At 41.1% G+C, this 12450-nt stretch overlaps 1 protein-coding gene across 1 annotated transcript in view; it reads right to left on the minus strand.

Annotated features, from left to right (window-relative positions):
• Positions 1-12450, minus strand: part of proser1 (proline and serine rich 1) — a 66178-nt gene that overhangs the window by 26738 nt on the left and 26990 nt on the right. The window contains 4 exon segments of the mRNA XM_065004996.1: positions 2417-2509; positions 4267-4345; positions 4736-4825; positions 9835-9945. Of these exon segments, the coding sequence (XP_064861068.1) occupies positions 2417-2509; positions 4267-4345; positions 4736-4825; positions 9835-9945 (373 nt within the window).

The following is a 12450-nucleotide window of genomic DNA, read 5'->3' on the forward strand; positions in this document are numbered from 1 at the left end:
CTGGTTAACCAATAACCTTCTATTAGAACAGGAAACAGAGAGGTGAGGTCTAAGACACTGTGTCAGCTGGTTAACCAATAACCTTCTATTAGGACAGGAAACAGAGAGGTGAGGTCTAAGACACTGTGTCAGCTGGTTAACCAATCACCTTCTATTAGGACAGGAAACAGAGAGGTGAGGTCTAAGACACTGTGTCAGCTGGTTAACCAATAACCTTCTATTAGAACAGGAAACAGGAAACAGAGAGGTGAGGTCTAAGACACTGTGTCAGCTGGTTAACCAATCACCTTCTATTAGAACAGGAAACAGAGAGGTGAGGTCTAAGACACTGTGTCAGCTGGTTAACCAATAACCTTCTATTAGAACAGGAAACAGAGAGGTGAGGTCTAAGACACTGTGTCAGCTGGTTGACCAATAACCTTCTATTAGAACAGGAAACAGAGAGGTGAGGTCTAAGACACTGTGTCAGCTGGTTAACCAATAACCTTCTATTAGAACAGGAAACAGAGAGGTGAGGTCTAAGACACTGTGTCAGCTGGTTAACCAATAACTTCTATTAGGACAGGAAACAGAGAGGTATTAGACACAGCTGGTTAACCAATAACCTTCTATTAGAACAGGAAACAGAGAGGTGAGGTCTAAGACACTGTGTCAGCTGGTTGACCAATAACCTTCTATTAGGACAGGAAACAGAGAGGTGAGGTCTAAGACACTGTGTCAGCTGGTTGACCAATAACCTTCTATTAGAACAGGAAACAGAGAGGTGAGGTCTAAGACACTGTGTCAGCTGGTTGACCAATAACCTTCTATTAGGACAGGAAACAGAGAGGTGAGGTCTAAGACACTGTGTCAGCTGGTTAACCAATAACCTTCTATTAGGACAGGAAACAGAGGTGAGGTCTAAGACACTGTGTCAGCTGGTTGACCAATAACCTTCTATTAGGACAGAAACTGGTCTAAGACACTGTGTCAGCTGGTTAACCAATAACCTTCTATTAGAACAGGAAACAGGAAACAGAGAGGTGAGGTCTAAGACACTGTGTCAGCTGGTTAACCAATCACCTTCTATTAGGACAGGAAACAGAGAGGTGAGGTCTAAGACACTGTGTCAGCTGGTTGACCAATAACCTTCTATTAGAACAGGAAACAGAGAGGTGAGGTCTAAGACACTGTGTCAGCTGGTTAACCAATAACCTTCTATTAGAACAGGAAACAGAGAGGTGAGGTCTAAGACACTGTGTCAGCTGGTTGACCAATAACCTTCTATTAGAACAGGAAACAGGAAACAGAGAGGTGAGGTCTAAGACACTGTGTCAGCTGGTTAACCAATAACCTTCTATTAGGACAGGAAACAGAGAGGTGAGGTCTAAGACACTGTGTCAGCTGGTTAACCAATAACCTTCTATTAGAACAGGAAACAGGAAACAGAGAGGTGAGGTCTAAGACACTGTGTCAGCTGGTTAACCAATAACCTATTAGAACAGGAAACAGAGAGGTGAGGTCTAAGACACTGTGTCAGCTGGTTAACCAATAACCTTCTATTATAACAGGAAACAGGAAACAGAGAGGTGAGGTCTAAGACACTGTGTCAGCTGGTTAACCAATAACCTTCTATTAGGACAGGAAACAGAGAGGTGAGGTCTAAGACACTGTGTCAGCTGGTTAACCAATAACCTTCTATTAGGACAGGAAACAGGAAACAGAGAGGTGAGGTCTAAGACACTGTGTCAGCTGGTTAACCAATAACCTTCTATTAGAACAGGAAACAGAGAGGTGAGGTCTAAGACACTGTGTCAGCTGGTTAACCAATAACCTTCTATTAGGACAGGAAACAGAGAGGTGAGGTCTAAGACACTGTGTCAGCTGGTTAACCAATAACCTTCTATTAGAACAGGAAACAGAGAGGTGAGGTCTAAGACACTGTGTCAGCTGGTTAACCAATCACCTTCTATTAGGACAGGAAACAGAGAGGTGAGGTCTAAGACACTGTGTCAGCTGGTTAACCAATAACCTTCTATTAGGACAGGAAACAGGAAACAGAGAGGTGAGGTCTAAGACACTGTGTCAGCTGGTTAACCAATCACCTTCTATTAGAACAGGAAACAGAGAGGTGAGGTCTAAGACACTGTGTCAGCTGGTTAACCAATAACCTTCTATTAGGACAGGAAACAGAGAGGTGAGGTCTAAGACACTGTGTCAGCTGGTTATTTGTCACTCTACCTTGCACAGTTTAGTGGCGGTGAAGCTGGTAGCCATAGAGATGATTGGGATATAGACAGATCCAAGGATAGCTAGCTTCCTCTGAGAAGGGCAGGTAAGCCAGGAGGTTAGGCAGCAAGCTAAGAGAGATGCTCATTCTCACAGACAGACAAGACTTTCTCTCTGTCTCACACACCCCCAAGTCCCCTGGTCGTACCTGTGGGCTTGGTGCTGGCGCTGTAGGGTGGGGGGAGAACGCTGGCCGTTATGACCCCGCCCACTGATACCAGCCCTGCGTTGTTGTACCTACCTGAGACGCATGGTAACACATTAACACTGCTACACACACACACACACACACCCTACTGAACCATGCCAAGTCTGCAGTCTGAACTCAGAGCATAGTGAGAGGAACAGAATTAAAAACGCTACCACTCTCTCTTCCCTTTCCTGATCTCTCTTGTTATCTGTCACAGAAGAGGCACTGAGGTGAGGAGGTCTACGTTTAAAAGGGCAAGAACAGACCAATAGGAACGTTGTCAGCGAGTGGTCGTCCAATCACCTCTCACCACATTTTCTGTTCTTTTCCCGACAATTTTTTTTTTTTATTGTTGGTCAACACCCAGCAGAGGTGGTCTACTGCACACGGTCAATGTAGGTGGTCTACTGCACACGGTCAATGTAGGTGGTCTACTGCACACGGTCAATGTAGGTGGTCTACTGCACACGGTCAATGTAGGTGGTCTACTGCACACGGTCAATGTAGGTGGTCTACTGCACACGGTCAACGTAGGTGGTCTACTGCACACGGTCAACGTAGGTGGTCTACTGCACACGGTCAACGTAGGTGGTCTACTGCACACGGTCAACGTAGGTGGTCTACTGCACACGGTCAACGTAGGTGGTCTACTGCACACGGTCAACGTAGGTGGTCTACTGCACACGGTCAACGAGGTGGTCTACTGCACACGGTCAACGTAGGTGGTCTACTGCACACGGTCAACGTAGGTGGTCTACTGCACACGGTCAACGTAGGTGGTCTACTGCACACGGTCAACGTAGGTGGTCTACTGCACACGGTCAATGTAGGTGGTCTACTGCACACGGTCAATGTAGGTGGTCTACTGCACACGGTCAATGTAGGTGGTCTACTGCACACGGTCAATGTAGGTGGTCTACTGCACACGGTCAATGTAGGTGGTCTACTGCACACGGTCAATGTAGGTGGTCTACTGCACACGGTCAATGTAGGTGGTCTACTGCACACGGTCAATGTAGGTGGTCTACTGCACACGGTCAATGTAGGTGGTCTACTGCACACGGTCAATGTAGGTGGTCTACTGCACACGGTCAATGTAGGTGGTCTACTGCACACGGTCAATGTAGGTGGTCTACTGCACACGGTCAATGTAGGTGGTCTACTGCACACGGTCAATGTAGGTGGTCTACTGCACACGGTCAATGTAGGTGGTCTACTGCACACGGTCAATGTAGGTGGTCTACTGCACACGGTCAATGTAGGTGGTCTACTGCACACGGTCAATGTAGGTGGTCTACTGCACACGGTCAATGTAGGTGGTCTACTGCACACGGTCAATGTAGGTGGTCTACTGCACACGGTCAATGTAGGTGGTCTACTGCACACGGTCAATGTAGGTGGTCTACTGCACACGGTCAATGTAGGTGGTCTACTGCACACGGTCAATGTAGGTGGTCTACTGCACACGGTCAATGTAGGTGGTCTGTGTTTAGTATTCAGGTGGTCTGTGTTTAGTATTCAGGTGGTCTGTGTTTAGTATTCAGGTGGTCTGTGTTTAGTATTCAGGTGGTCTGTGTTTAGTATTCAGGTGGTCTGTGTTTAGTATTCAGGTGGTCTGTGTTTAGTATTCAGGTGGTCTGTGTTTAGTATTCAGGTGGTCTGTGTTTAGTATTCAGGTGGTCTGTGTTTAGTATTCAGGTGGTCTGTGTTTAGTATTCAGGTGGTCTGTGTTTAGTATTCAGGTGGTCTGTGTTTAGTATTCAGGTGGTCTGTGTTATGGTAGGTGTTTAGTATTCAGGTGGTCTTACTCGGTGCGATGGTGGCGTGAGGTCTGCAGGGGGGAATGGGGTAGGGTACTGGCCGCTGAGGGTTGTAGGACGACGGAGACTGGAGGAGAGAGGAAGAAAAACAAACATAATGAATCTGACTCACTGACCAATCAAAATAATGAATCTGACTCACTGACCAATCAAAATAATGAATCTGACTTCCTGAAGACGAAAACTAAGTCTCACAGTGGTTCGATTAAACTTTTGTCCTTTTAAAATATTTTTTAATATTTTTTAATATATTTTTTTACAAAAATTGTATAAATAGATCTTGTGAAAGGTGATCATTCATGTGTCTTCCCAAATGGTACCATATTCCCTAGATAGTGAGCCCGGGTCAAAAGTAGTGCAAGGGAATTAGGGTGCCATTTTGGACTCGTACCAGACTTGTTTTGAAATAAAGAGCTCCACCTAGTGGTTGAGAATGACAGTACAGCCTGGTCCTTACTGGTTTGAATGGTCCAATGATGCGGGCTGCGATGCCTTTCCCCTCGGTGTTGGCAGGGGTCTCCTCTCCCTCCTTCTTTGCAGGAGTTCCCTGACAGGAGAAATAGAAAACAAAATGGTTGTTGTGTCATCTCCATGACGATACCGTACTGACATTTATAAAATGTTAAAATTAGGCCATACAAAGTTGATTGACTTTTCAACGGATGCCACTCCTCACATTTCTCAGAAAATAAAATACATCTGAAAAGTACCATTAAAAAAAAAAATGTCCTCGAGCATCAAGTAGGGATCCACAACTTCCTCTTTTATTATGGAAACCGAACGGTGCCTCAGACTCAGCTACGGCAAACTTTCAATGACGTTATCCCACTTTTGAAACCAATGGGGTCTTGACGAGGTCACTACTATGGAGTGATGTCAGTGCCAACAGAAATTGTATTTGAATTTTATACATTTGAATTTGTATTAGGATATTGAATTTGAATTTAACATTTGTGAATGTTTAATTACACAAATTGAACTTTTATTTCCTGATTTGAAACTGAATTGAATGAATATTAAATTCAGTTTAAAAATACAATTTCAATTTAATCTGATATTCAAATTCAATATGTATATAGTCAATATGTTAAATATTGCATTCATTGTCTGTGTATCAAGTTTACAAACTATAGAGGAGAACACATAGAATCAAACGGTCTCTGTGGTAACCAGAGACAACATCCTGGTACTTTGCCAGCCAGGAATGGTAGAGGAGGAGAACACATAGAATCAAACGGTCTCTGTGGTAACCAGAGACAACATCCTGGTACTTTGCCAGCCAGGAATGGTAGAGGAGGAGAACACATAGAATCAAACGGTCTCTGTGGTAACCAGAGACAACATCCTGGTACTTTGCCAGCCAGGAATGGTAGAGGAGGAGAACACATAGAATCAAACGGTCTCTGTGGTAACCAGAGACAACATCCTGGTACTTTGCCAGCCAGGAATGGTAGAGGAGGAGAACACATAGAATCAAACGGTCTCTGTGGTAACCAGAGACAACATCCTGGTACTTTGCCAGCCAGGAATGGTAGAGGAGGAGAACACATAGAATCAAACGGTCTCTGTGGTAACCAGAGACAACATCCTGGTACTTTGCCAGCCAGGAATGGTAGAGGAGGAGAACACATAGAATCAAACGGTCTCTGTGGTAACCAGAGACAACATCCTGGTACTTTGCCAGCCAGGAATGGTAGAGGAGGAGAACACATAGAATCAAACGGTCTCTGTGGTAACCAGAGACAACATCCTGGTACTTTGCCAGCCAGGAATGGTAGAGGAGGAGAACACATAGAATCAAACGGTCTCTGTGGTAACCAATTTGACCCCCATAAGAAAATAGCTGAATAGCCCTGTCAAAGGATAGGCAATCCACTCCTTATTTAATCTTGCTCTTGTGACTGACTGGGTTCGAACCAGGTGTCCTGCATGTTACAAGACTGTGTTAGCCCACTTACAGTGGGGAAATGCAAATGAATTACTTAAAAATCATACAATGTAATTTTGGGATTTTTGTTTTAGATTCCGTCTCTCACAGCTGAAGTGTACCTATGATCGAAATTACAGACCTCTACATGCTTTGTAAGTAGGAGAACCTACAAAATCGGCAGTGTATCAAATACTTGTTCTCCTCACTGTATCTAAAGCCTATAGGTATAAGTTCAGGAAGCTCAGGTAAAAGACGATACGCTGCTTGCTTAACGAGTACCCCCCTGATTCAGCTCATAGCCGAGACTTGAACTCAGGACCTCTGACTCGGCAAACACACGTGACCGCCCTCCTGAAGCAATCCAACCCATCGTGCTATTAAAAAAAGGCCTTCTTTAATTACGCAAGTGGTAACACTTCAGACTGAGGAGTATCACAGATGCCCGTCTGTTACACCAAGTCTTTAAGACCCAGCAAGGATACTCATCAAAAGAGCGTGGTTTGACTGAGACCTGAAGACGTGTTAGTTTGTGTTAGATGTGTTGGTTTCAAGTCTCCAGCAATGGTAGTCATTAGATTAACATGTGTCTAACTGGGTTAAGACTAATAGAAATTAAAAATTAAAGAATTCAAATACAATTCCTGTTGGTACTGAAATCGCTCCATACACTAAGTGTTGAACTAAGGATACTATAGTATTTTTATTTTTTTACAAGCTGGTCTTACTGACAGACAACGTGTGGCGGGGGCCCCATTCATTTTCAATGAATCCTAGGTTCCAGCTGGAGGATCTGCAGCGCTCGTGGAAGCCGCTCAGCTGAAGCGTAGAAAATAGGATTCTGTCAAATTGGGCTACTTTGAAAAAAAACGATGTTGTGGGTGAAAATGTACTGGTTGCGGATTGCAGGTTTTTTGGGCTATTTCTATTTCCAAGTTGCACTGCTGCAACATGGCCTTTCTCTTACAAATATACAGTCGAAAGTTTGGACACACCTAGTCATTCCAGGGCTTTTCTTCATGTTGACCATTATCTAGTCATTCCAGGGCTTTTCTTCATGTTGACCATTATCTAGTCATTCCAGGGCTTTTCTTTATGTTGACCATTATCTAGTCATTCCAGGGCTTTTCTTCATGTTGACCATTATCTAGTCATTCCAGGGCTTTTCTTTATGTAGACTATTATCTAGTCATTCCAGGGCTTTTCTTCATGTTGACCATTATCTAGTCATTCCAGGGCTTTTCTTTGTTGACCATTATCTAGTCATTCCAGGGCTTTTCTTCATGTTGACCATTATCTAGTCATTCCAGGGCTTTTCTTTATGTTGACCATTATCTAGTCATTCCAGGGATTTTCTTCATGTTGACCATTATCTAGTCATTCCAGGGCTTTTCTTTATGTTGACTATTATCTAGTCATTCCAGGGCTTTTCTTCATGTTGACCATTATCTAGTCATTCCAGGGCTTTTCTTCATGTTGACCATTATCTAGTCATTCCAGGGCTTTTCTTCATGTTGACCATTATCTAGTCATTCCAGGGCTTTTCTTCATGTTGACCATTATCTAGTCATTGCAGGGCTTTTCTTTATGTTGACCATTATCTAGTCATTCCAGGGCTTTTCTTCATGTTGACCATTATCTAGTCATTCCAGGGCTTTTCTTTATGTTGACCATTATCTAGTCATTCCAGGGCTTTTCTTTATGTTGACCATTATCTTGTCATTCCAGGGCTTTTCTTTATGTTGACCATTATCTAGTCATTCCAGGGCTTTTCTTTATGTTGACCATTATCTAGTCATTCCAGGGCTTTTCTTCAAGTTGACCATTATCTAGTCATTCCAGGGCTTTTCTTCATGTTGACCATTATCTAGTCATTCCAGGGCTTTTCTTCATGTTGACCATTATCTAGTCATTCCAGGGCTTTTCTTCAAGTTGACCATTATCTAGTCATTCCAGGGCTTTTCTTCAAGTTGACCATTATCTAGTCATTCCATGGCTTTTCTTTATGTTGACCATTATCTAGTCATTCCAGGGCTTTTCTTCATGTTGACCATTATCTAGTCATTCCAGGGCTTTTCTTCAAGTTGACCATTATCTAGTCATTCCAGGGCTTTTCTTCAAGTTGACCATTATCTAGTAATTCCAGGGCTTTTCTTCAAGTTTACCATTATCTAGTCATTCCAGGGCTTTTCTTCATGTTGACCATTATCTAGTCATTCCAGGGCTTTTCTTCATGTTGACCATTATCTAGTCATTCCAGGGCTTTTCTTCAAGTTGACCATTATCTAGTCATTCCAGGGCTTTTCTTCAAGTTGACCATTATCTAGTCATTCCAGGGCTTTTCTTTATGTTGACCATTATCTAGTCATTCCAGGGCTTTTCTTCATGTTGACCATTATCTAGTCATTCCAGGGCTTTTCTTCAAGTTGACCATTATCTAGTCATTCCAGGGCTTTTCTTCATGTTGACCATTATCTAGTCATTCCAGGGCTTTTCTTCAAGTTGACCATTATCTAGTCATTCCAGGGCTTTTCTTCAAGTTGACCATTATCTAGTCATTCCAGGGCTTTTCTTCAAGTTGACCATTATCTAGTCATTCCAGGGCTTTTCTTCAAGTTGACCATTATCTAGTCATTCCAGGGCTTTTCTTCATGTTGACCATTATCTAGTCATTCCAGGGCTTTTCTTCAAGTTGACCATTATCTAGTCATTCCAGGGCTTTTCTTCAAGTTGACCATTATCTAGTCATTCCAGAGCTTTTCTTCATGTTGACCATTATCTACATTGTAGAGTAATAGTGAAGACATCAACATTAAAAATCTCAATAACACATATGGAATAATGTAGTAACCAAAAAAAAAAAAGAGTTAAATTATTTAATTAGATTTAATTACATTATTAAACAAATCATTTAGCTGATATGATCCATCAACTGATTAGATTTAGTCATTAGCACATTCAAGGATGTCCCAGCCTTCCGATATCGAGTAATGTTTAGGCCTATTCACTAGTAATGAAATCACGGAAGCAAATCAGAACTAGTTCAATAAGAAATGCTTGCCTTGATGACAGCTTTGCACTCTTGGCATTCTCTCAACCAGCTTCAAGAGGAATGCTTTTCCAACAGTCTTGAAGGAGTTCCACACATATGCTGACGTACTGCCAAGTTCTCTAAAACAACGGAGGTGGCTTATGGTAGAGAATTGAACATTAAATTCTCTGGCAACAGCTCTGGTGGACATTCCTGCAGTCAGCATGGCAACTGCACGCTCCCTCAAAACTTGAGACATCTGTTGCATTGTGTTGTGTGACAATACAGCACATTTTAGAGTGGCCTGTTTTTTTTGTCCCCAGCACAAGGTGCACCTGTGTAATGATCATGCTGTTTAATCAGCTTGGCAAAGGAGAAACGCTCACAAACAGGGATGTAAATAACTTTAAGAGAAAATTTAAGAGAAAAAAAAGCATTTTGTGTGTATGGAACATTTCTGGGATCCTTTATTTCAGCCCATGAAACATGGAACCAACACTTTGCATGTTGCTTTCATATTTTTGTTCAGTATAGATGCGCACACACACACACACACACACACACACACACACACACACACGTAGGTTATATTACTTACAGGGAAGGTGCCAGTGGTCTGGCTGGGCTTGCCTTTAGGGTAAGGGTTCCCTGGGATCATCCCACATGAAGAGATCATGGCTACTGGAGCCTTGCAGCCCACCTTACACACCTAGAATACAGTGTGCCATAACATGACATAACACACCTAGAATACATGACATTACACACCTAGAATACATGACATTACACACCTAGAATACATGACATAACACACCTAGAATACATGACATTACACACCTAGAATACATTATGACATAACACACCTAGAATACATAACATTACACACCTAGAATACATGACATAACACACCTAGAATACATGACATTACACACCTAGAATACATGACATTACACACCTAGAATACATGACATAACACACCTAGAATACATGACATTACACACCTAGAATACATGACATTACACACCTAGAATACATGACATAACACACCTAGAATACATGACATAACACACCTAGAATACATTATGACATAACATGACATTACACACCTAGAATACATGACATAACATGACATTACACACCTAGAATACATGACATAACACACCTAGAATACATTATGACATAACATGACATTACACACCTAGAATACATGACATAACACACCTAGAATACAGTATGACATAACACACCTAGAATACATGACATTACACACCTAGAATACATGACATAACATGACATAACACACCTAGAATACATGACATAACACACCTAGAATACATGACATAACATGACATAACACACCTAGAATACATGACATAACACACCTAGAATACATGACATAACACACCTAGAATACATGACATTACACACCTAGAATACATGACATTACACACCTAGAATACATGACATTACACACCTAGAATACATGACATAACACACCTAGAATACATGACATTACACACCCAGAATACATGACATAACATGACATAACACACCTAGAATACATAACACACCTAGAATACATGACATTACACACCTAGAATACAGTATGACATAACATGACATAACACACCTAGAATACATTATGACATAACATGACATAACACACCTAGAATACATAACACACCTAGAATACATGACATTACACACCTAGAATACATGACATAACACACCTAGAATACATGACATTACACACCTAGAATACATGACATAACATGACATAACACACCTAGAATACATGACATAACATGACATAACACACCTAGAATACATGACATAACATGACATAACACACCTAGAATACATGACATTACACACCTAGAATACATGACATAACATGACATAACACACCTAGAATATGAATAACATGACATAACACACCTAGAATACATGACATAACACACCTAGAATACAGAATACACCTAGACATAACACACCTAGAATACATGACATAACACACCTAGAATACATTATGACATAACACACCTAGAATACATAACATAACACACCTAGAATACATGACATAACATGACATAACACACCTAGAATACATGACATAACACACCTAGAATACATGACATAACACACCTAGAATACATGACATAACATGACATAACACACCTAGAATACATGACATAACATGACATAACACACCTAGAATACATGACATAACACACCTAGAATACATGACATAACACACCTAGAATACATGACATAACACACCTAGAATACATGACATAACATGACATAACACACCTAGAATACATGACATAACACACCTAGAATACATGACATAACATGACATAACACACCTAGAATACATGACATAACATGACATAACACACCTAGAATACATGACATAACACACCTAGAATACATGACATAACACACCTAGAATACATGACATAACATGACATAACACACCTAGAATACATGACATAACATGACATAACACACCTAGAATACATGACATAACACACCTAGAATACATGACATAACACACCTAGAATACATTATGACATAACACACCTAGAATACATGACATAACACACCTAGAATACATTATGACATAACACACCTAGAATACATGACATTACATGACATTACACACCTAGAATACATGACATTACATGACATTACACACCTAGAATACATGACATAACACACCTAGAATACATGACATAACATGACATTACACACCTAGAATACATGACATTACACACCTAGAATACATGACATAACACACCTAGAATACATGACATAACACACCTAGAATACATGACATTACACACCTAGAATACATGACATTACACACCTAGAATACATGACATTACACACCTAGAATACATGACATAACACACCTAGAATACATGACATAACACACCTAGAATACATGACATTACACACCCAGAATACATGACATAACATGACATAACACACCTAGAATACATAACACACCTAGAATACATGACATTACACACCTAGAATACAGTATGACATAACATGACATAACACACCTAGAATACATTATGACATAACATGACATAACACACCTAGAATACATAACACACCTAGAATACATGACATTACACACCTAGAATACATGACATAACACACCTAGAATACATGACATTACACACCTAGAATACATGACATA

The sequence above is a fragment of the Oncorhynchus nerka genome, linkage group LG19 (assembly GCF_034236695.1).
Source record: "Oncorhynchus nerka isolate Pitt River linkage group LG19, Oner_Uvic_2.0, whole genome shotgun sequence".
Taxonomy (NCBI): domain Eukaryota; kingdom Metazoa; phylum Chordata; class Actinopteri; order Salmoniformes; family Salmonidae; genus Oncorhynchus; species Oncorhynchus nerka.